Raw genomic sequence first — 25,972 nt, 5'->3', positions numbered from 1 at the left:
TGTCTCGTCCTCAGGTTTCATGTTGCTGTTGGCTGGAAGCTCTTTGTAAAACGCTTTGAGCACGTTAGTGGGTATTGCTCTATATAGATGCTCATTTTTTATCTAAGTATATATTTTTACCTTAGTCTAGTTGATTCACCTCACCTCACCCCCAGACCGGTGGTGTCGTAGAGGACACATTAGAGAAGACTGTGCAGTTGGGCCCTACATACAAATCTGTCCTTTTCTTTCCTCATTAGTGTTGGGCTCTTCATCCTTGTCTATTCCTTTCAATTTGTTGATTTATAATGTATTAAACACGTTACCCAAAACACAACGCGGAAGACAGTATTTTGCGACAGAAAATGCTCAACTTCTGGTGACTAGTTGCATTCTCCAGGCCCAGTGTCCTATGCCAAAATAGGATTCACACAGATCTAACAAGGAGGTCCATGGAGCTTGAGCTTATGTAGACTTTGTTAGGATTTATTGGGTTTAAATGCATTTGGGACAGGATTTAATTATATTATCTTTGTAAAGAAAATAAGATAAGCAATCTTAATTCTATAGTTTTAATCACAAACCATAATTTGTAGTGTCACCCTATACGTTTTGTTTACTGTGATAAACATTTTTATAATAATTCTGATTTCTTATCTTTTGAAATGCTATTTATGATATTCAAGAGTAAATCTTCATAATGTATACTGTGCTTCATAATCAAGTGGTCTCTCAATTATGGTTTATTTCTGATTTAGAGAATGAGCGGTTCATATGTGGTCAAATTGGTATCATACTGATTATACTAAATGCGACAGGAATAAAATAATATACACATTGTTTGAATCACTGTTTTGGGTAGTCCTACTCAATAACTTAATTCCTTCACACACCCCCCCCCCCACCATTCTCTGAGAGCATAATATGCCAAAACAAGACTCCTCTATCCTTCACAGTTCTGACAATGCAATCAGACTGGTTCAAGTGTAACTAGTCCTCCATGTCTACCTCCAATTCTCACTGTCTGGAGTCGGCCTAGTTTTTAAAAATTAATTTTTAAAGTCATTGGATCCACTCTTTGACATTTCCTCACACCATTATCACCAGTGCATGCTGTCATTATATTTTGATAAAAATAATAATAATTTTTAAAAAATACTTGTCGGTGAATATCATTTTCGTCAGATCTGAAATAGACGCAGCTACACAAGTCTTTTTGTATCTTAGAATTGTGTTAATAAATAATGAAAGGGTCATAGAGCCATGATCAATATATTTATCAAAGCTCATAAGCTTAGTAATTGGCTGACAATTGGAGAAAATATACGACTACATATATTTTGTCATGCTTACAAGTCCATCCCTTTTGTAAATGCGTCGCTTTGTCTATTTCAAATCTATTTTAGATCTGGCACAAAGGAGGTTATCAGGAAGTCTGAAGTTCAATCACCAGCACTATGCCTATTTAGATACGAATGTTATTCATTTTTACTGTCAACTACACGCACTGGAAACCGTGATTAACTCTGGCTCCGTGTTCCGATACACTTTTAAGTACCACTGTTTTCTTGTTAGTACAAACAAGTTTCAATGGTTAAAAAAGAATGCTCATTTTAAAAAATAAAGCTTTTATTAAGCGGGGTATCAACTAAATGTTCTTAAAATGCTTTTCAATGCGTAGCAAGCCAAGAGCAACACTTAACATGACGAATGAAATATTGGGAATGTAAGGCGCTACAGCTATTACAGTGATTTTCCCTGTCAACCGTCTGACATATTAGTTTTCATCGAGTCCGTAGTTTACTGGAAAAAGATATTATCGAAGAACTGGCATAAAATAAGCGCCCAACATGTAATTGGACGGTAGGAAATGAAAACTATTCCTGCAGATGGAGTAAATGAAACAATTTGAATTTAGTGGAATGCTATCTTACATATAAGAGCGTCAGTTTCGTGTTCGTAGACTCTAGCTCATCTGTAGACTAGTACGGCAGTCTATAAAAAATTCCATGCTTAAGGTGGAAGGATGAGAAGAGACGCTCTCGCCACCCAATTTGGCTTGCCCCCCGGGAGTCATGCCCTGGAAATTGACTCTATTTCCTCTTGCCCGCAGCTACAAACCCGTTCCACGATTCTTCCCCTAAAACGCTAATGCGTCCTCGGATTAGTTTTGGCGTGGCTCGTATCCCAATCACAACACGACGCTTGCTCGCACCAATCGTCTCAAACGGTCGCAAATTGCCGGTCCTTAGCGACCGTTTTTACTTCCCTTGAAAAATGCAACGGGATCGGAGTTAGGGCCCCTGATTAACTGGCGCCAAACCCTCAGGGGAAATATGGGCAAACTGAAGTCACTTTGCATGGATGGCAGGTTTTAAAGACCGACCGTTTTGCAGAATTAAACGATGGCCAACTTTATTCATATTCATTACTCCCTTGCCTTTTTGTTTGTTTGTCCACATTTTTTTCTACTCCACTCTCAAGAAGACATTAAGCGAAATGCAACTGGATAGAAAAAGGCAGTAAAACTGTGTGAATGTGAATATGAGAGGAAAATAAGATTTCTTTTGTTGCCATGAGGACGTGCCCATAAAAATGGGAGAGCTGTCCATCTAAAATAATAAAAACAAATTAAAAGCAACCAAAACAAAAACAAAACAAAATAATAAAAAAAAATAACACAACACAAACAAAAACAAAACAAAAGCAATAGCAAAAATACACAAAGAAAAACAAAAAACAAAACCAAATTAAAAACTTAAAAATCGACTACCTGCACAAATCCAAAGCACACACACACAAAAAAGAACAAGAAAATTATTTTTTAAAACAAACGAAATCCACTCTAAAACATTACTGTATTGAGGGAATAAACACAGATCGATACTAATCTTTTGAGCATCAACGATCAAAATCGGTCTTTAGGTGCGCGCAAATGAATCTGTCAACAGGGCGCTAGATGGCGATTCCCAAGCTCAAATTTTGACCGATCATTACCTGGTGGATTTCCTAAAGAATAATTTGAATGAACGGGTGATTGGATTACCCTTGATTTAGAAAAGTTACTCGTATATCAATTTGTAAAAGAATAGTTTAATGATTTATAGACTTACCTGTAATTCTGTGCTCGTTGATAAAAATTAACAGGGGCTTCACTGAACAATTTTGGACCCGAACCCTATCTTTTCTTAAATATTAAATTAGCATAACAGCATTGGCGTATTATCACCTTGATGATAATATAACTAGAAATGAGCACGAGAAATTATTTAAAATTGCGCATAATTGGTAAACAAATGAAATGCATCTGTTATCTTTTAATTTGTATCGAAAAAAAGAAAATTGAAAAATCCAGTTATCTTGGAATTAAGCATAATTAATTAATTCAAGTTTGAACGGTTAAATTTCGTTCTTTGGTATTTAACATTTTTGTAGTGACCTACCTCAATTAATTCACAATAAAAGTTGGATCATGAGGAATTGTTTTCAAATCCAAGACACCTAGTCAAAAAGTGCCCATTTACTGATTAAAGGGTCTGCCCTGACATTAAAAAGGTAAAAGATGAAAAAAATAGATTGGATTTATATCCAACCTGTTAAATCCAAAATTTTCAAAACCACCTTATCGCCTTTTGTTATTTGTCAGGCTATAAAATAAGGCCTGACCATTTTCACGATGTCGTTGTTGTGTTTCAAAACATTATAGTCTCATGTGGATATATATCAGCTTTACTGGGTCTATAATTATAAAGATTATTAAGTTAAGAACTTCAAGTTTTGTGAATTGCGATAGAGGTACTGAGATTTAGAGGCGAGATGTTGATGAAATCTGACGAGATATATTTAAGTTCAATAATATTGCTGAAGAGTTTTGATTCATTGTTAATGTCATAAACAGGAAGTTTTTACATAGGTTGCATAGCGCAAATTCTATAACTTTTGCCCCAAAATAAGTGCTTCTCAGTTAGACCGGAAGTGGAAAGTGCTGTATGATCTCGTGACAAGGGTTAGAGTTCAGAGGTCGCGGGCCATTGGGAGACTACAAGATCGATGGGAGGTAATCTCGAGCCTACTAATTGGATTGGACTCGAATGCTTCCCATAAGACGCTAGAGTTATCGGTCTTTATAGAACTCTCAAGGGTGAAGAGGGAAGAAAGCCGAGGAGACCGTCGAAGAGATAGTACCGAGAACAAGTGGTCGTGGTCGCCACGTAAAAAGGAGCAGCTATTTTGTTTCCAAATATTGACCAGCCTTCCCTTGTACAAATTGGCATCGCTGAGCAGGCAACGAGGAAAGGACGAGCAAACATGAATCCACTTCAAATAGACACATTGTGCCGCTTTCCCTGATATCGCACACGAACATGAGCGCTCGTAGACGAATAAAAACGTTACTCACAGGCAAATCCAAACACTGGAATTACCTTAAAAGCACAAAAGCACGCGTTACTGAAGGAAATATGCTAAAGATAAGACCACCAATACAAATACACAGAAGAATATATGCATAGTTTATATATATATATATATATATATATATATATATATATATATATATATATATATATATATGACTTTGAAAGTCATCCAACTAAAGCCTTTGGTTTTATATCCTGCTTAAGAAAACAGCATACACATCTTACGATTATGCGATATTTAATAGATGGTAATATATATTTTCCCCGAGATATTGAGTCGGATTCTGTTTTTAAAATGGAATGTCTGTAATACCGGCCATTATCCCGCCAATAATATCGCGTATCATTTCAGCGTTGTAGTCCAACATTGTCTTTCGCCATAAAATTGATATCTCATTTAATATTTGTCCAGTCTTAAGGAAATAATGACAATAATACAGCCAAGTATTGCCTCGGGTCAGTGTAAACGGAACCAAAATCAATAATGTTTTCCATAGAATGAGTTCATTGCAAATTTTGAGAAACACAAATAGACATGGGATACGGAAGATGCTCGAACAACTATATAGAAGGAACGAAATTCACGTCACTCAACTCTTTGTTATTGATTTTTTTACAGTCATTTTGTGATTGGTTCTCAGTAAATTATATCAATCAGGCTATAAATGTTCAATGGTACTTGTAATAGTTTTGTGTGTCGGTACGATCTACCGGATGTTATGAATAGTTTACTTAAACGCATAGCACCAACACCACTGATCTACAATAATATGGGAATTTTTAAAAAATCATGACTGATAATTGATTTTATATTACGTAGAGCTGCTCTGTCCTTGTAGTCAGTGCTTGGATAAGGGTTGGTGGAAGCATTGAAATAATGGCCTAGTGGTATCAATCTCACGTTGTCTTTGTCAACAAAAAAAAGAAGAAAAAAAAAGAAATATCGCCTAACAAGAGTGGTGTTTCTTCCTACACGTTAACGGTTGCTGTTGACTTGGGCCCGCTTGTAACCGCTTTGATCGTGTTTAGTGAATATTGCGCAATGTAAATGATCCCGTTTTTATATTTATCATTCTGTGTGTGTGTATGTGTGTGTGTGTGTGTGTGTGTGACCTGAATTAGCTGGTACAAAGTCGAGTCCTTAGAAAAGGCTCTTAACTCACATTTTGTTTCCATTCTCAAATGCAAAATGAGTAACCAACAGTTAGCAGCGAAAAGAATTGTATTGGCACTTTACAGTCGTCATGTCACGTTGTAAATTTTAAGTGTGGCTGTTGGTTTGGTACCCCTTGTAAAGCGCTTTGAGCACATTTAGTAGATATTGCTCAATACAAAAGCTTAGGCTTAATTCTTAAACTTTTGAGAGTTCTTAATATTCTAGAATCATCATATAATTTTCCCCAAAATAAAATTTACCCTTTATTAAATTGTTTGATAATCTATACATTGCTTATTATCTATACTACAATGTGTTTGATTTCTACAGATCAATTGACGACTTTGATCTTTCTGTCGTGCATTTCAAAGATTTTGGGCGTGAGTTCATCAAAAGCCAACGAATGAGTCCCGACGCCTTTATCCAACTCGCCTTGCAACTCACGTACTACAAGTAGGTTAAACTATTTTCTTTTTAAAAATAGTCTATTACAGTCATCTGTTTTACACATAAACACACATACACACACATACACACAAACACACACACACACACATGGTATATATAAAATTGGGAATAAAAAGATAAGAATAATAATGATAAAAGTGATGATGACGATGATGATAATGATGATGATGATAATAATAATAATAATAATAATAATAATAATAATAATAATAATAATAATGATATGATAATAATTATAATAATATAATAATAATAATAATAATAATAATAATAATAATAATAATAATAATAATAATAATAAATTTCTAGCAGTTTAAGAAACAATTATCATCACTCTTCTATTGGGAGCATCAGATATATTTCGAGTTATCCATCGTTCTGATAGTTTTAAATAAATTCTCTTCCTTTGGTTTATTCCCGGCACATTATCTAATCGGGCGACACAACTGCATCGTTGTTTTACTACACTCTAAATAGGAAAACAGAAAAACACTACTTTAGGTGATTCCTTAGAACATACGCCTTACTCTACAAGCTGGTGATCTGATATAACGATTGTTTACTACCTACCAAAGTTAGTCTAAACAAAGGATCCTGATAGCGACAGTGAATAGCTGGTTCTTGAAATCTAGCTGAATGTACTTTGCTAGAGACTCACGTCCTCTCCATAGGATAGCAAGCAATTGTTATTGTCTGTTTCACGCTTTAAGAACCAGGCTAAATTTTTGCTCCACGAGGCCATTGGCTCTGAAGGCCTACTAAATAACTAATAAGTAATACTCTATAATAATAATAATAATAATAATAATAATAATAATAATAATAATAATAATAATAATAATAATAATAATAATAATAATAATAATAATAATAATAATAATAATAATCAATAAATCTATATTATATCCACAGAATACACCAAAGTATGACGTCCACATACGAGAGTGCATCAGTCCGCCGGTTTCGTCATGGTCGAGTTGATGTCATTCGGGCTAACTCCCCACCAGCCCTAAATTGGATAAAAGCCATGTTGGGTCTTGTAGAAACGACGGTGTGTACTCGCTTGACGTATATATATATATATATATATATATATATATATATATATATATATATATATATATATATATATAGACGTCTACCTTTAACTTTTTAATGGTATATTTAAATTTTTTAAAGGAATTAAGGAAGACAAGTCTTATTGAGCTTCACGATTAGTTATGCAATTAATTCCCTGTGTTAAGACAAGTACCATCGGCCCAATGTTCATCTACTACTATTAATATATTAATAAGACAGTAGTCATTGTACCTTCAACGCAACAAATACCGGAATAAGCTCTGGCACCACTGAAGTGCCTATAATTTGTATTTCATTCAATATAAGTTTTGATCACATGGGTTATAAGATTGATTACAATCCATTTTAAAGGCATCAAAACTGTATCATGTTTGGGTAAACCTGACGCTTGTAATTGAGTTCTAAGATTAACTTATAAAACTACAATTAAAATAAATATTTTTATGGAAAAGAGGACCTAGATCGATTCCGGATGAAGCCAAGATTTTTTCTAGCCTCCCACATTCAATTAAAATTACCGTAAATCGAGTTTCCTTTCCCGAAGTTCTTTCTCACATAATACCACATAATCGGCACTGTTGGTTTTATATAAATGTTATTTATGCTCACAGGAAGCGGCCAAGTTACAGCTTTTCAGGACAGCCGCCGAATGGCAACAGGAATATACACAAGATGTAAGTGTTAAACAAGTTGACTCTAGAAAAACTCGTATTTAAAATTTGGTCAAAAAGACCTCGTTCATCATTGATCGATCAATTTATACGACCTTCATCTTGGCAAAAACTCACAGACCTGGGACTTCGCTTTTGTGGTTTTGTATAAATACTTTACAATGAGCTGTCCATAGTATAGTAAGGTACTTATAAGAGAGAGAGAGAGAGAGAGAGAGAGAGAGAGAGAGAGAGAGAAAGGGAGAGAGAGGAATAAAGAGAGAAAGAGAGGGGTAAGAGAGAGAGAGAGAGAGAGAGAGAGAGAGAGAGAGAGAGAGAGCGATAGAAAGAGAAATAAATAAAGAGAGAGAGATAAATAAATAGATAGAGAGAGAGAGGGAGAGAGAGAGAGAGAGAGAGAGAGAGAAATATTTACAATTTACAAAGGTAAAATGACTGACGTCACTAGTGCTATGGTATCAAATTATCTTGTAGTACTTTAGGGCAGATATTCAACATAACGATCTATGTGAGTGATAGTCTGCAAGTCGTATCCAATGTACAGCAAGCTTCCCAGACTTGGTCATAATCTAAACTATCAGCATAATGACGCTGAGAAATGGAGCATTTTATAGATAGAATGTAGTTGACATCAATCGAGTCTTTGGGGTGTTTTTCTCCACGTTTTAGAGTAATTCGCACTAAACTGTATTATCCAGACTATAAAAGTTCATGGTTTCACTGAGTTTTGTGTGTTTATCGTTATACTTCCGGGTGACAATGTTGTGAGCTTCTTAGCCAAGCGCATACTATCTACTGAGTGCAAACTCTATCCCTTTACAATCCATATTGTGAAGCCATTAAAAGTGATTAGATCTAGTATTACGAGCGTAATATATATTCTATGTCATATTTTTAAAGTGTAAAAACATTGACAATGACATTGAAATAGGACATATAATTGGAATGCCATTATGGTTTATAAACGTAACATTAACTGGTAATCTTTATTCTTTTAAAAGAATTGTTGCTCGATACTCATTAGTCAAAATATCATCTCCATGCAAATATTTAGATTTTTAAAAATGATTCTCAAGACTTAAGACGTGCGGTCGCTGGCTGCATTTCGTTTCAATAGAATCAAAATGATTAAATATTAGACGGAAGGGAGAAGGAGAGAGAGAGAGAGAGAGAGAGAGAGAGAGAGAGAGAGAGAGAGGGAGAGAGAGAGAGAGAGAGAGAGAGAGAGAGAGTGAAACCGATAAAGATATAGTTAGAGAATGAACGATGGGATAGATACAAGTTGCAAACGTATTTTGCCGTTATTTTCAGTAAATATGTCTCTGCTTAATCTAAATATTATATTATTTTATTGATATTTCTGGGGGGGGGGGGGGGGGTTCTCCACAAAATGACTTACTAAACACTACTTATCATTCATTGTGCTCACCCGACTTCACAATTTTTTGCACCATATTTTCCATTTATATCTCTGTGAGGAGCGTTAAATAATTTTTCATCACAATGGGAGATACCTAATGGGTTATTTCACTCATACTGCTGTTATTCTTAATTCGCTGTTAAGGTAAATGTCTCATTGTCTTTTATGATACATATACATACATATAGTTGGGTTTTAGCAAAAAATAATATTAAAAACGAGAAAGACTTTACATGGATTATAAAATATAGTTGTTACTATGTTCCTGTCAATCTGCAGACCATTTTAGGCCATGGGGTAGATCTCCACCTTGTGGGTTTGAGAGAGGCAGCTGTTGATCTGGCCATGCCGACTCCTGATCTCTTTGATGATCCCGGATACAAAATCTTCAATCACTTCAATATGTCTACCAGCCAGGTATGTGACTAGTGTTGACAATGATTTTCTGAAGTACATGATTTTGTATGTATTTTTTAAATTAAAATTTGAAATAAAATGAGTGAAATGGTGTGTTTCTATTACATGTCAATAGAGTTTTGCAAGCTTATGTCAAACGGGCTTGGACATCATTGTCTTCGATCTATCGATAAAGTCGAGACTTTTCTACGAGGAGATTACATATTACATGTGATATTAACATAAATAATAAAATAATTGGTTTTTATTTTGCGCATTATCTACAAAATGTAGTCAACCATTTTAGAATAATGTCTCGATCAGTGTCATTTGTGAGGAAAAAATTCGGGAACAACTGGAATAATGGTTCTAATATTTTATTATAAATTAATGTGGTGATTTTACTACCCGACAAATAGCCACCAAAACACAGAATATTGACTTTTATTTTTATTTTTTAAGAACACACGTACGTAATAATATTAATAATAATCAAGATGATAAATGAATTTCTTTTGTTTGATCACCTAGGTCATGACTAAATCCGATTATTGGATGGGGTACGGCGCCGTGGTGCCAGATGGCTATGGATGTTGTTATAATCCAAAAGGCAACAGTATCATCTTCTGTATCGCCTCGTTTTTCTCATCCGACGAGACTTCCTCGGACATGTTCACCATGACGTTGGAATCCAGCCTGAACCAAATGGCGGAGCTGTGTAAAAATGCGACTGCTGCCTTAGAGGATGATTGCAGCAGAGGTGATTAAGACCAAGCCAATTTTAACTAGTTAACTGTCGTACTCTGTGAAAAACATGTATACAAAATGTTGCCAGAAAAAAACTCGTCCTTCAAAAATCGATCGATTTAAATTACCTTCATCTTGGCAAAAGTTTGAGAGTTTTGGCTAGATAATAATGAAGGTAATTTAAATCGATCGATATTTGAAGGACTTTTCTTTGGCACAAATTTGTAAATACTTCGCCCAGAGTACGACATGGAACTTGTTAAAGCTATGAAAATAGATATCGAGAAGCATGGCTTCCAAAATTTAACCATTTTATAAACATGAATAGATTTTGATGGTTTGTGCCCTTGGCAACTCGTGAATGAAATCCTGTATTATATCAAAACGTGAATTAACTACATTTTAAACATTATATGAAAGGGCAGCATTTATATTCTAGTCAGCTGAATTATAAACACAGAGACTCTACTTTGTGTACACTAATTTAACATTTTCCCTTTATTCTTTTGTTGGCAGTTTATTTTTGGAACCATTTGTTATTATCTAAATCTGAAAAAAATACTGAGTAATAGATTAACTCCATTGGACTTCTTTTTTGTGTTTAGCGTAACAAAATGACATTTTGCCAAACGATATACGATGTTTGTTTTGGAGAGTGGTAGAAAATGATTGAGAGAGAGAAAGAAAGAAAGAAAGAAAGAAAATAAAAAAAATAAAAAAAAAACAAAGAGAGAGAGAGAGAGAGAGAGAGAGAGAAGAGAGAGAGAGAGAGAGAGAGAGAGAGAGAGAGAGAGAGAAAGTGGGTAGATCTTAGGGTACCCAATCCGACTAAACACATGATTAAGCCCCTTTGCTGACTGGGTAGCCAAAACATCAAAACATATCAGAAATTCCTCACTATAGTCTAGCCCTGAAGTACAAACGATTATTTGTCATTGAATAGAACGATTCGTGGTAAATATTGTTAAAACCAACGTGTGATTATTTGCGGGTCTGATAACCCAAATTGTTATGATCTCATTGTTGTAATAGAAATACTCTTCAACCAATGTAAAATTCTGTCCATTACAACAATGTTGAAATGAACCCATTACTGTGTCTGGAAATCAGACTTGCAAAATCTGCTCACGTCGACTAAAACTCATCTCTGTTTTCCAAATGACTTATAAAGACTATTCTGATAAAACACTTTTTTTTCCAAAATAAATCATTGGTCCTAGACTTGTTGATATTAGGTCATTTCAATCAATCGATATCTTAAAATTATTGACGTGAAGATGTGATGTAGGAAGTTCTCTACTGACGTTAGTCTTAATTATGAGATATGAGTTCGAAGATAAACAACAAACACAGTTGTTGAATTTTTATTATATCAATGGTAAATCATGCTCCCATTTTTATCATTTATTGTCCTTTGGAATATATACTATTGTATTTTGTCACCTTACAAATGCCACACCAAAGGCTACCATTATTTTATTATATCATCTTTATTATTATTGTTGTTGACGTCATCATCATCATCACAATCATATACCATCCAACTCATTATTGTAATTACCATTATCATCACCCTCATCATCTTACTGGAGTATGTCTTGTTAGTTATCGAACAATAAGTACGACTATTATATCAATTTCATTTCGGTGTATTTCTCCGACTGTGAGTGAATTTGTGTCTATATCAAGTTGGGGCTTTTAAGCGTTCTCACCATAGAAACAAGAATTGATTAGTCTTCGGATTTGCCTTTATCCCTATACTTCTTAGTTGATGGCCCGTAAACAGATATATATATATATATATATATATATATATATATATATATATATATATATATATATATATATAATATTTATATTTTTTATCGTCCGATTATATTCTTTATTTTACCCTGATATAACTTAAAGTGTCACACGATTGTAAGCCTCTTAACTACACCAAAACAAAAACAATAATGGACCTGCCTTAAAAAGGTACATGTCTCTTTGGACTTGCTTTTATGAAGAGGTGTGACTTAAATATATTATTGAGTTGTGAAAAACACGTTAGAGACATCGCATCAAGCTGGTATTATGTTGGGTCAAACAAGATATCGGAAAGTGTAATTTTGGTTAAAATAAGCTGAAATATGAAAACTTTCTTTTTGCTTCCTATAAGATTATATTAACTCACTTCTATAAAACAGTTTAAACAGAAAAAAGTTTTATTTTTAAAAAACAATTCAAATTTTCATCATCTTGTTCACCCCGACTCAATACCGGTGTGAGGCGATGAATCATATTACATTCTTTACACAAAACAAAATTTACTCAATATTTATTGAGTAATACGATATTTATCTTCATTATTTTAAATACATTTTATTAAACCAAAAAGAAGCAAATAATCAAGCATTTTATCATGTTTAAAGAAAATAGACTGGCCCGTTCAACCGCTTTACTTCTAGAGTTACACTGGCGCCCTATGTCTGAAAGAATACGTTATGAAATCACGCTTTTATGCTTTAAATGTCTGTCGGGTGAAGCTACGTCTAATCTACATGTATTCTTGTGGCATGACACTTGCTTTCAGATCGGAGGGTCCAAGGTTCGAGTCCGCTCTGAGTGGCGCAATGAGGTTTCTTGGACAAGGCTCTTTACTCGCAATTTCTCACCTTACTCGGATGTAAAATGAGTACCTGCCCGTTAACAGCAATGTTAAATCTTTTAACTGGTGTTATGTTCCGTCCTACATATTATTAAGTGTCGCTGTAAGCTAGGAACTCCCTGTAACGCGCTGTGAGTTTTTTTTATGTGGATATCGAATGCTCGAAACAATAATATTATAGAAGTTGAACAAAACTATACTACTGATATATATATATATATATATATATATATATATATATATATATATAATATATGAGTGTTGGTGGGTACTTGTAGGTACGAAAGTGCTCGATAATGGTGGTTAGAGCTAATATATAATGTAAATTTTCACTCACATTTTTTTGCCGAGACGACTCGTTTCTGTGTTCCTTACACTTCCTCAGTCGGCATAATCCATTTGCATTGTCCGTAAAAAAACTCCAAACTAAAGTTGTTTCGCTGTGTAGTGGTATTTTATAATCCATTTGCAATGTCCGTAGAAAACTCCAAACTAAAGTTGTTTCGCTGTGTAGTGGCTTTAGTTTGGAGTTTTCTACGGACATTGCAAATGGATTATGCCGACTGAGGAAGTGTAAGGAACACAGAAACGAGTCGTCTCGGCAAAAAAATGTGAGTGAAAATTTACATTATATATATATATATATATATATATATATATATATATATATATATATATTATATATGACAAAACTATACTGATATATACTATATATATATTATATATATATATATATATATATATATATATATATATATATACATATAATTTCTATCAAGTCATCGCATATTGATGCTATTTGCCTATTTTGCACATAATGAATCCTCATAAAGTTCTCTATAACACTACATTGTTTACGTGATATCACAAACCAAAGGTCATTATGTAAAATTAATCTAACCAACATGTATTCAAATTACAACTAATATGCGTTCTTTTGAACAATTGTGCTTATAATGATCTTATTATTATCTTATCTTATAAAGCACTATAGCTTGATAAATAGGTTATTAATCTTGAAGCTATTTCCATACTCTGTTTGAACAGACCTACTTTATCTAACTTTTTCTTTTATGCTTGTAAGTCGTGCAGTCCTATATCTACTCTTGTAGTTTTCCCATTCTCCACCTATTTTAGTTACTTGTAGTAACTAAACATTGTCATGAGAGACGCACTACCGATTAGAATGAAATAATCGAGCATATTATATCATATCATTCTTAAATAATTGACGATGACAAGGTAAATATGTTGAGGCATTATTTCTTAATAATTTCAGCTTTCAACAAGCAAAAGGAAAAAGTAACTCACCTATTTATTTATATGCCATGCTTACTTATATCAAATTTTGAGTTGTGGATTTTTTAATGGAGTTATCAATTTAATATCCCGCCCAAGTACCCTTTGTTTAGTGTAAAGACAGCTATTATTCACTCGTTGACATGTACAGTAAAATCATTTATATAATATAGAAATGACATTTGATCATCGTTTGAATATTATAAATATCAAGAAAACAAAATGTATTCGGAAAACTCTAAATTATATTAATATTTACAGCAAAACCTAAACAAAATGAGGAGGGTAAAAGTAATAGCTCCATCACTGAATGAACTAATGGATGAAATTCTGCTGGCGGGTACCGAAAAGGACTTTGTCGAGTCTACATGAATTATGTACACTATTCATATCAAAACATAATTATGTCGCATTTTCATGTATCTATTATACTCGTATGATTTAAAGTAGTGAGAATGACATCATTACGCTTAACATCGATTTTTATTATATTCTTGTTGTTTTTTTAATCTGTTTTTTTTCTCTCGAATGAACGATTTGTTGTGCTTTCAATTGTTTTCAACATCTGTGAAGTTGAACTGAAGTGTTCCAAATCTTTAAAACAATATTTTTTTATTAAAAGTTAATTTGTATAAATACATGTGCCCCTCAAAAAAAGATATTTTTTTTTCGGATTACTCTAAAATATCTTGAAGGGGAAATTTCTCTTTGTGGTATATTCCAAGGGAAGACTGGAATGACTCAGACGTCAGTCGCAGTGCAGCGCCTCAAACTGACCTGGGCGAGGCGACTTGCACAAGACCACACAGCGCAGACGGTATTCGAACTCAGTACATTTTGGGTACGAAGCAAAGGCTGTAAGGCTGAGCCTAAATATTTCTTTGGAGCGCATTTAACACATTAAGTACATATTGCTCTATATGAAAGCTTACGTGTTTTAAAACTTGATAATAAGTCCTTACATTATCGCTAATGAAGCCCCAGTAGCAATCCTAGTACTTCTCTCTTGAGATCACTAATTAGTCTCCCTTGTGGCCCGATAAATATCGGGAGAATTGATTATCCGAAAAATATTGTCCCGTCAGAGGGTTAGTCTAAACAGTTGTAATGTTGACAAACACGTCCATTGAAAGTTATAAGTTATGTTGCTTTTAACACTTAAATGTGATTCAGTTAAAGGAACCGGGTTGATGAAAAGAGACCAAAGAATATCAAGGGACGTAACTTCAATTCAACAATTGTTTGTTTTTTACTATAATTGAGTTGTCTCCTTTGTGTCATTAATTTTATACTGTTTAGCAACTGAGTCAAAATAAGAACCTATTAAGTACTTTAAATAGTGTATCAGTTCAGTATAAGCAGTTTGTTTGTGCCAAGGACATGCTTAAATCTTACGTATCTTTAATATCGGGTTTGTTAATTGAAAATAGAAATAATTGATTATAATCATTTTGGTGGAATTATAGTAGTAGAATCTATATACGCCTATGTGCATATACTTGCAGGTCTGACAACCAGACGGAATTATGGGCTTGATTCAACATTGATGTATTGGACAAGATTTTAAGTTGGTTTGAGAGTATTTCCATTACAACAATGAGACATAACAATTTTGGGTTATCAGACCTGCAAGTAAGCACTCGTCGATATATTATGTGCTTTAGCGTTATTGGGAGTTTGATATTAATTAATGCTAATTGAAAAAAAAAATCGATTTGATTTAATTTTTAATTTTTTTTTCGGGTGCTAGCCGTTTTCGGTTTGCATTCTTTTTAACTTCGTGATATCGTGGATCTAATTTTTAATTAATTATTCAAATCTCGTGAATTCTCACACTGTTTAACTTGTTACCTCGGTGCCTACACTTTATTTATTAGCATCTAAAAACTACAAACGTAATACTTATCACACTATATTAAAGCTCTGATTGAATTCTCTGATATTAAATCGATTACCATGGTATATCATCAATTTATTCATCAATGTTATTTTCCACACTAAAATTTGAAAACTCTACACAGAATCCTCACCCATTAGTCTCCAATCCTCAAGCCAATCCAAGCACCACACATCATTTTTTTAAAAAGGAAAAAAAAACCCCAACAAATTGGGTTGATTTAGGTTTTAAATGTCATCATTGTTTTAAACGTGCATGTAAAAGTCTCAATTTCTTGTTACAAGATTAACTCAAAATTAACTCAATTTATATATATATATATATATATATATATATATATATATATATATATATATATATATATATAGAGAGAGAGAGGAGAGAGAGAGAGAGAGAGAGAGAGAGAGAGGATGAGTAATAATAATCACAAAACTCTGGGTAGGCATTGTATTGTCAATTATCATTTCTTCTACTCGACTCGGGTGGAAATGAATACCTTGGTAAGCCAAGTGTTGAATAACACAAGGTAACTGACTCCTAAATTGATGAGAATTTTGACTCAATAAAACTTAGATATTAAATAAATGTCTCTGAGGTCGGTTGAACGTAGAGCAATAATAATTATAATGGTGATATTTGGATCTCCGTTTTTCTGCCTTCCTAATTGTGTCTGTAGTGTTCTTCCCATGTGCTGTATTTGACACACATTTTAATAAACCAATGGAAGCCGAGGGCTTAATTGGCATTCCTTTAAACACATAATATATGCGTCAGACTTACATGCAACCGTCTTCATTTTGTGGACCAACTTTAAGAGAAAATGATGATATTATTTCATTCTTTTCAGAATTTTTTTTACATGGACCAATACATTTTTTGGTGGTGATTATAATATTTTGGATATTCTATCAGCTTCTAAGAAATATTTATCATTTTCTCTATCTTATTCTATATTATGATACATTGAAATGTACTATCACTTCATCTTCCTGTTTTGATTTGAAAGTATGAAATGAATTCATTTGATTTAAAAGAAAAAGTATAATATAATAACCACACAGTTGTGAAATAATTTTGTTCATAAAAGATAATTAAAAACCGACAAGAAAATCGAATTTAACTATACTTACTTCGCCTGCTACCATAATATGTCTTCATTTGTTGTGCTTTTTAAATATTAATTACAATTTCATTCTGTTTATCATGTTATGTTTTCAACATCTGTTCACCAGCAATGAAGTATGAAATTATATAAACTACAATAATATGTCTGCTGCTCTTTAACATTTCAAGAGCCAATAAAGGCCGTCTTACTGTCCATTTGTGTCGTACTCTGACAAAACACATATCGTTCATTTTGACCAAAACACTTTTACTTCTAATATCCATCAATTAGAACTGCACTCATTCAACTTGTCAAAAAGTTTCAAACATGAGACTTTAAACCTCTCCTTACCAACCGTAGGAAAATCGTCAGTTACGATCCAACCAGCACTTTTATCATTCAGAGTTCTTTTGTAAATTACACAATTAAAAAAAAAAAGTTTATTATAGCTATAAAAACACGACACTGTGTTGTAGAGTTCATTTTGCTGATCAATATTATGCATAGAATGTATTTGTTGGTTTTCTGTTTGAGTAATTAAAAACTATTTTTGTGTTGGGTGGGAGTGAAATTTTGGGGAAAATTCTGAAAATGGCTGGTAAGGAAAGGGTTAAAGAGGACTCATATTTGAGATTTTTTAGAAGCTGATGGCTTTTCAATCGATCGATATCTGAATAAATTTTGTCCTTTCCAAAATAATAAATATAATTCTTTTTGTCAGAAAACGGCAGAATATCGGACGTCTTTTCAATGGGTTTGCATCATCGATGTAAAGTTATACCTTAGATATACAATGTGAATATGGTTTGTGAAGTGTTTTACTTTTGACTGTGATAGTTAGATTTTTGGTGACGGTAGATTTCACTACTTTTTTCATGACTGTAGTTAAAGCGTGCTTGTGAAAATAATTTTGTGATCTGATGATTATTCATCATTATTTAATTATACACTAGACAGATTAAAATGTTTAGATATGTAAATAACCATTGTTGTTTTTGGTTTGTTTGTTTATTATATGTTGTCGTATTTTTGTGTGTTTTCTTTTAATTCTTTATTAATATTAGTCGACGTGTATAAAGATAGAATGAAGCTGACGTCACTCGGGTCATTATTATTGTTTTTTGCCATCCGCGTTTTTGAGTAATTCTCACTAAACTCCAGACTACAAAAGTTTAAGGTTACACATAGTTTGGTGTGTTGGTCCGTTATTCTTCCGGATGGCAATGTGGTGAGCTTCTTAGCAAAGCGCACACTATCTATACATATATGTAGGTCTGACATCCGAACGCATTAATGGGCCTAGTTTAACATTGTTGTAATGGACAATATTTTGCGTCATCTTTTTAAGATTTCCATAATAACAATGAGCCCATAATAAATTGGGTTATCAGTCCTGCCCTGACAATTTTTAGTCCATTGTGCAAGAATTACCATGTTCTCCATCATAACGAAGATTGGGGGGGGGGGGGGGGGGGGCACGTTTCATCCAACCCAAAAGTTCATCCCGTCATAATTCGGCATTGAAGTGGTGGGTCATACCGTAGCCATCGTTAAGTTATAGCCTGGCACCGAAACCCTTTAAGACTGGCATTTTGACGTCATTGTTTGGTTTTTGCACCGCCTAGTGAGTTGTCGTTAATAGTGCTCATGGAAACAAGTGGCCCCATTGGTTGAACTTTTGAATACAACTCACGATTTGTTTTCTTTTGTGGCAAAAGAATGGCATTTTGACGTCATTTTTTGGTCAGTATCAGGCCCTAACTTTACGAAGGCCACGCTACGGTCATATGCGGCTCGGCTTTATGTCCTTACTTCGAAATGAGAGTATGCATCTGATTTCACCTGGCACTGCTTGGAGTCTTTTTGGCGATAAGAAAACAGTAAGATCATTTTGTAAATAGAGATATGACGATTTTAAAACTTGAAAACGCATCTCTTAATTGCTTTGGAACGACGTGCACTTATTTGCAGGTTTGATAACCAAGTGCGTAGATAATGGGCTCATTGTTGTTATTGAAAGCTCAAAAAAATACGCAAAATATTGTCCATTTCAACACTGTTAAACTAGACCCATAAGCCAAGTAGGTTCGGATGTAAAACCTGCATGGATGTACACGTCGCTTGTGAAAAATCGTCTCAAAACGATTTTGTGTCAGGATCAACTAGATGTCGGAAAGTGATATCAAAGTTGAAATAAATATAAATGTGATATTTTAATTCTTGTCACTTTAAGTACTCATAATATTCATTAACTCCAATAAAAATTATAAGATTAACCCAAGTTACGTGTGTTTGACTATGAATCCAAATTTTAGCAGCTCAACCATCCAGAGACAATAGCGTTTTGAGACAGTGGATCACATTTTATATTTATTACTGAGAAGTAATTTGTTTTCTCTAAGTTAAGCTGCATTTGAGTGTAGGTCTATCTCTTGGCGGAGGTCTTGACATTTAACTGTGAGGTTTCAAAACAAGGTATAAGAATAGATGGAACGAACTTGACGTCACTCAGTTTGAGACAGCCTAATAAATTCTCACTAAATCATATCGTTCACACAGGTCACACACAGATTATTTTACCTAAACACATATCATCAATATAATAATCTTGGTTTTATTTATGATGCCTCTAAAAATGTGAATTTTCATTGCTTTTTGGTTGCTTTGTTTGCGACCTTTCTTCGCGCACAAGGGAAACTTCTTTTTCTCAAATGCTATACGTTTTCCGACTAAATCAGCCATCTGTACCTACAACTGTCTATTAGTATTAAGAGCTACTCACAATGCGCTTCAATAGTCGTGACGTCACTTCCTCCGTAATGACGCAGAGTAACTTAGTAACTGGTTCTAAACTATCGGAACAATGGCGGACGCCCTCTCCGACGAGCATAAAAGCGTATCCAGAGGGGAAAAGAACATTATAAATCTGATCATGTTTTGACTTTTACACATTCTGATCACAATACATATGAAAAGTTCTAGCCAGCATGAAGAATAAAAAGTACCGATTTTCTTTGTTTAGAACAGCGATGGCCGCCGTTGCTGAGCGACGTGACATCAAACTATTGTGTCCAATTGGCCAGCCATGTTTATTAGTAGTTCTCACTAATGAATCAGACTATAAAAGGTCAAGATTTCACACAGTGTTGTGTGCTGGTATGACATATCCGGCTGGAAAGTTGTGAGTAAATTACCCGAGCGCAACGTGTCAATTAAGTTAACCAAAGCTACGATCTGGGTGGGCTTTTGGTGGCCTTAGGTCAGGACAGGGGCAGACCGGAGCTGGTTTTCCCCATGTGTCTTCCTTTTTTCACTGGAGACTCGCAAGACATATAAGACAACACGGTAAGAAAAGGAGACATGGCAAGGTAGCCTACACATGTTGCGGAGGAAATCAAACGATTTAGCAAGTCCCCTGGGTACTTATTTGTAGCCTTAGTAAAGTCATTGCCAAAATCACTCAACAATGCGCCGAGCGAGGCTCGAACCCAGGACCTTCCGATCCGAAATCGAGTGTCATACCACTAGACCACATAGCCACAATATAATAATAATAATAATAATAATAATAATAATAATAATAATAATAATAATAATAATAATATAATAATATTATTATTATTATTATTATTATTATTATTATTATTATTATATATTATTATATTATCATCATCATTATTATTATATCATCATCATTATTTATTATTATTATTATTATTATTATTATTATTATTATTATTATTATTATTATTATTATTATTATCCAACTCAGCCGACATATCCATATATGCAGGTCTGTAATCCAAACGCAATTATGGGCCTAGTTTTACATTGTTGTAATGTCATTTTTTTTAGATATTCATTACAACAATGAACTCATTATGAATTGTATTATCAGACCTTCACATAAGTGCACTCAGCATATAGAGAAAGAGAACGTCCTATTTTAATGGAATTTGTGCAACAACACATGCGCACCAATCTAGCCGCTCCAAAATTAAGAAACTGAAAAATAGTCACAACGGTGCCACACTGATTAGCACACAAACAGATCAAATCAATCGGATTTGAGTCATATTAGTAAACAAACACCTAAACAATGAATGGATATTGGTAAGTGTCATTGCTTTGAAATGTTGGCAAGTGATGGAATTATTATCATTAAATAGTCAGTAAAAAGCAATACTAAATTCATTTTTCTTGTTTACAATTCAAGATATGTTGAAATTAAATTTACATGTCGATATACAGGGTTATAATTTATAGAGATCGAGTGCAGAGAAAATAATTCATAGATAGGCTTATTTGCAATGGCAGGTCTGCTAACCCAAATTGCTATGGGCTCATGGTTGGGGAGGCCTTCCGAAAGCTCCTCGGTCTAGCAACTTTTTCAATTAGTATTTTCAATGTGGATCTTATGTCAGCCGTTTATTTATTCAATTTGTCAATATATAGTAGCATTTTTAAAACGCTAAAACAACCCTTGATAGATTAGTGAACGTTTAAATTTTCCTAATATGACCATTGTTTTGGTTATCCTCCGCCATTTTATTTTGTTGGGGTTTTTTTGTTGTTTTTTTTTTTTTTTGGTTGTTTTTTTTTTTTTTTTGAGTATTGAAAGGTAGTGCAAACCAGTCCTTCTAGGTTGCTGTTTTTTCTGTTTGGTTAGCCCCATGGTTGGAGGATTTTTTTTTCTAGTAGGGTTAGTTATAGGTCTTAGTGAAGGTGCTAGCATGTTTGTTTTTCCTATTAGGGTTAGTTAAAGTACTAGGTTTTATTTCTTCTTACGGTTAGTTGAGGGAATATTTGGGTTGTTTCCCTTAGCAAGAGGAGATTTCGGAATGCTTCCCCATGGTTGTAATAGAAATACTCTCAAACCAACGTAATTTATCGTCCAATACAAACATGTTAAAACAATACCCAAAATGACTTACTTGAATTTTGAGCCTTTCGAATCTCTGTCATCGAACTGGGACGCCTCGAACAGGTCGTGAGTTAGGTCTAACCAGTCGATCCAAAACAATCGTCTGCAGTACCTGAGGATCCTCAATGGTGTTGAGATTCAGTCGCTGATCTTCCAATGTTCTTAGAACTCGATTGAGCCGGACGGGTAAGATTGTTATTGGTCTTCAACACTTGAAGCCCTTAAGTGCGTTCGGTTATCAGACCTGCTAATATGTACACATAGATTTGATGCCACCAAAGGCATTTAACGATATACCCTTATCATACGCCTTTCAACTTTGATATGTGATATACAGTATTTGATATCATAACAGCTAAAACTGGAAACTATTGTATTGTCATTCAGCACTTTTTTTACTGACAGTCTCCAGAAAGGATAGAGTATGCAACTATAGCACGGATTGCCTCCTTTGACACACTTCTGAATAGACACACGTTTTACAAAAAGGTAATTTTCTTTCAATGGGTAATTATCTTTTCAATTCTCTTATAAAACTAAAATCTTGAGCCTTTTTATTCAGAATATTCACTAAGTGTGCTCATTTTGTTTTAGAAAGAGTCCCTATCCAACGGCAACACTTAACATGTAGGAAGAGACATGACGCCCGTTAGGCGAGAATACAATTTTTTTCCAGCCAGGGACAATGCTGTTAACGGTCAGATACCTATTTTATACATGAGTACGGTGAGAGAATTTCCAAAGACTCAACTATACGCCACTCAGATCGAGACTAGAACCCTGGACCTTCCGGTCCAAACGCGAGTATCATACCACAAGCCAACATAGCCGGCCGCACTAAAAGGTGACCAATCGTCTCAAAACGGGATCACGCCGGATAAAGCAAACCTCAAAACTTAAATTCCAGTGAAAAGATCAGAAAATTGGACTTTTTCTTTTGCAGATGAAGAAAAAAATAATATATAATCAACTAAAAATTCATTTCATACTTTTGATTGCGTAATTGCATATTCAGTTTTCACTAGTTCATAACCCAACTTGTTATGGGCTCATTGTTGTAATAGAAATACTCTTAAACCAACACAAAATAAATATTTTCCATTACAACAATGCTAAAACAAGTCCATAATTGCATTCGGTTATCAGACCTGCAAATATGTGCACGTCGGACATATCATATCAGAAGTCCGTCCCAAACTACCTAAATTGTGGTTTGCTACGTATTCTTTTATGCATCGCGTTTAGAATAATTAATGGTTTTTTCGTCACTGATTGCAAAAGATTTGCTAGACAAAGGGACAAAATCGAAAAATATACTTCTTTGTTCTTGCTCGTCTTTTTCAACATTGACCTCCCCTCTTCGCCTTTCTTCTTCTTCTTTTTGTCTTTCCTCCCTCATCAATGTGTTTTCAAATTGAGAATGGAAAATTCACTTGGCATTCTCAGTGTATGTATTACTAATCTTTTCCCTCATTTCCGTAGAACAATACTATAAGAGACAAGCTCTGTAAACCTACAAGATGGCAGGGGAACTCCTTCAAGCTCTAAGGACGTTCTTCTTTGCTAGAGAGTCTGCCGCGGAGCTTGCAGAGGGAGAGGAGAAGGAATTCCTGCGGGGCACGTTCTCAATCATGGACATAGACGAGAATTCACAAAATGAACTTGATAAACTCAAGGTCTGATAAAATAACGTTTATGTAATCACATCTATCATCTTCATCATTATAATTATCATCATCGATGTCGTCGTCATTGTCGTCGTCCTCGTTATCTTTGTTCTCTGGCAATAGAAAAATGCATCATTTTACACGCTATCAGTCATTCTACTCCTCTAAGATCTGGTATTCATGACATGTGTGTCTTCACACGACTCCAGTCATTAACTTCTTACCAATATAATGTTGAATTTTTTAATATATAGTTTCTAATTACTGAATTAAATTTGACCGAAATCATATGATTTACTTATTCAAGAATTAATTTGCCATCGTTAGGGAAAAATGCAATGAAACGATGTAAACACTAATTAGCTCAAGTTCACGAAAAAAGGGAACATTTCTTAAGGGTATATTGACCAAGCCATATGGTGTCTGGTGGTGTTGAGCCTAGTCAAAAATCAAATGGATATATTGTTATCATAACTGTTCTCGTCGTTGTGTCTTTGGCTAAGGCACTGTGTACCAATCGTCCATTCCCCATCCGACACCAATTTGACTGAGAGTCTGTCTGTCAATGAGCATTGATGGATATTGTAAAAGGGTTATGACACAGTACCGGCACTATCGTGCATTTTGAAGAATATATAATAACTGGGTGGTTTCCTGAACTCCCATAGTGGGCAGGGAGGCACTGACTGTGCCTTCTATCCCCCTATATTTGTTTTCGAACATGGTATGGTTTCTGTCGTTGTCTCGAAATGATATTACTTGGTTTTGCCCTGGCCCCGGAGTTGGAGTTTTGGGAGATGATATTTTTTTGTCCTGTAAATAATCTCTCTGTTATGCACTGTATTGTTTGTTTTACATATATGTGATTTGTAAACATTTGAGTGTGTTTCTCTTAGTGGGGACCTGTGCTTGTGTCAGGATGAGATATTTAGGTGATCTCAAACAAAGTACACTGATAGTGTGCTCTTGGAATCTCCATCTATTCCCTATTTAAACATATTCCCCTGTCTTATATCCGGAAACAGTTTCACTATTAACATCGCGCCAAGGAGACAGTCTGAGCCCAATCCTTTTAACCGTATAGTTGGATGCAGCACTAAAAGAATTGAGACAAAAACTCCCGATTCCTCAAATCCTTACCCGTGAACCGATCTACCCAGACGATGTTGATATCATATTTGATACAGCAGACCCGGCGAAGCAGCACATACCAATAATATGAAATACTCCGCGACATTGGAATCTAAAACGAATCCAAAACAGAAATTACAGTGGTTAACAAGAAACAAGCGGAATGGAAAACTCGGAAACTTGATTAATGATAATGAAGACATCAAACGGAGAAAAATGCTAGCTCAAACTGCATTCATAAAACTACACAACGTTTGGAACAGGACGAACATTATTAATGAAAATAAAAGAATACGCCTTTAGGGGGCAGCGTGGCTCAGCGGTACGGTCTTTGCTTCGTACCCGAAGGTACCGAGTTCGATCACCCATCAAATTTCCCCTATGGGATGAGTAAAGGGAATTTTATTATAATTTATTTATTTATTTATTTATTTATTTATTTATTTATTTATTTATTTATTTATTACGAAGCGTTAGTGCTACCAATCCTTGTATACAACTGTGGTACGTGGGGTCTTACAAAAAGAATTTGGACACCCTGGACTCCCTTCATGGCAAACAATTGTGACGAGTTTTTTGGGTAAATTGGCCAGACAAAATTTAGTAATCAGGATGTATAATATGATAGGTGCAACCAGTCAGTACGCGTATAAAGAAACAAAGATGAAAACTGTTCGGACACGTGCTCAAGCACAAACCTCAAGGGATGATTACTTCAAACAAGGAGCCGAATACAGAGGGCGTGCACCAACTTCACTTCCAAAAACATTGAATCAAGATCTCAAAAGATATCAAATACATTTAGATACAACCGAAGAACTGATTTCAACAGCGCAAGGAAACATCCATTTGCCTCAGCACATTAACACACTTGATGCCATTCAAAAGCTAAGAACACTTGCACTGGACAAAGATTTATGGAAACACATTACTAACTGAATACTAGAGACAGACTGACACACTCGAA

At 34.4% G+C, this 25,972-nt stretch overlaps 2 protein-coding genes across 8 annotated transcripts in view; both read left to right on the top strand.

Moving 5' to 3' along the window:
• Positions 1–15,992, top strand: part of LOC144972801 (choline O-acetyltransferase-like) — a 241,606-nt gene extending 225,614 nt beyond the window's left edge. For 5 of the 6 annotated variants that reach the window (XM_078914455.1, XM_078914457.1, XM_078914458.1 and 2 more), the window contains 5 exons: positions 5,884–6,006; positions 6,934–7,072; positions 7,713–7,775; positions 9,472–9,609; positions 10,120–11,063. In XM_078914455.1, coding sequence (XP_078770581.1) covers positions 5,884–6,006; positions 6,934–7,072; positions 7,713–7,775; positions 9,472–9,609; positions 10,120–10,356 — 700 coding nt within the window. In that variant the 3' untranslated portion in view covers positions 10,357–11,063. Of the gene's footprint in view, positions 1–5,883; positions 6,007–6,933; positions 7,073–7,712; positions 7,776–9,471; positions 9,610–10,119; positions 11,064–15,786 lie in introns of those variants that run through there. The other variant, XM_078914454.1, reaches the window with a different exon arrangement.
• A 5,346-nt stretch (positions 15,993–21,338) lies between these two features.
• Positions 21,339–25,972, top strand: part of LOC144974131 (cilia- and flagella-associated protein 337-like) — a 39,565-nt gene continuing 34,931 nt past the window's right edge. The window contains exons 1-3 of one of the 2 annotated variants that reach the window (XM_078917032.1): positions 21,339–21,396; positions 22,613–22,696; positions 23,690–23,883. In XM_078917032.1, coding sequence (XP_078773158.1) covers positions 23,728–23,883 — 156 coding nt within the window. In that variant the 5' untranslated portion in view covers positions 21,339–21,396; positions 22,613–22,696; positions 23,690–23,727. Of the gene's footprint in view, positions 21,397–22,612; positions 22,697–23,689; positions 23,884–25,972 lie in introns of those variants that run through there. The other variant, XM_078917033.1, reaches the window with a different exon arrangement.

Source organism: Berghia stephanieae, chromosome 5, assembly GCF_034508935.2.
Source record: "Berghia stephanieae isolate SIO BIC M18660-M18661 chromosome 5, UCSD_Bste_1.3, whole genome shotgun sequence".
Taxonomy (NCBI): domain Eukaryota; kingdom Metazoa; phylum Mollusca; class Gastropoda; order Nudibranchia; family Aeolidiidae; genus Berghia; species Berghia stephanieae.
This window is presented reverse-complemented; position numbering and strand designations above follow the sequence as displayed.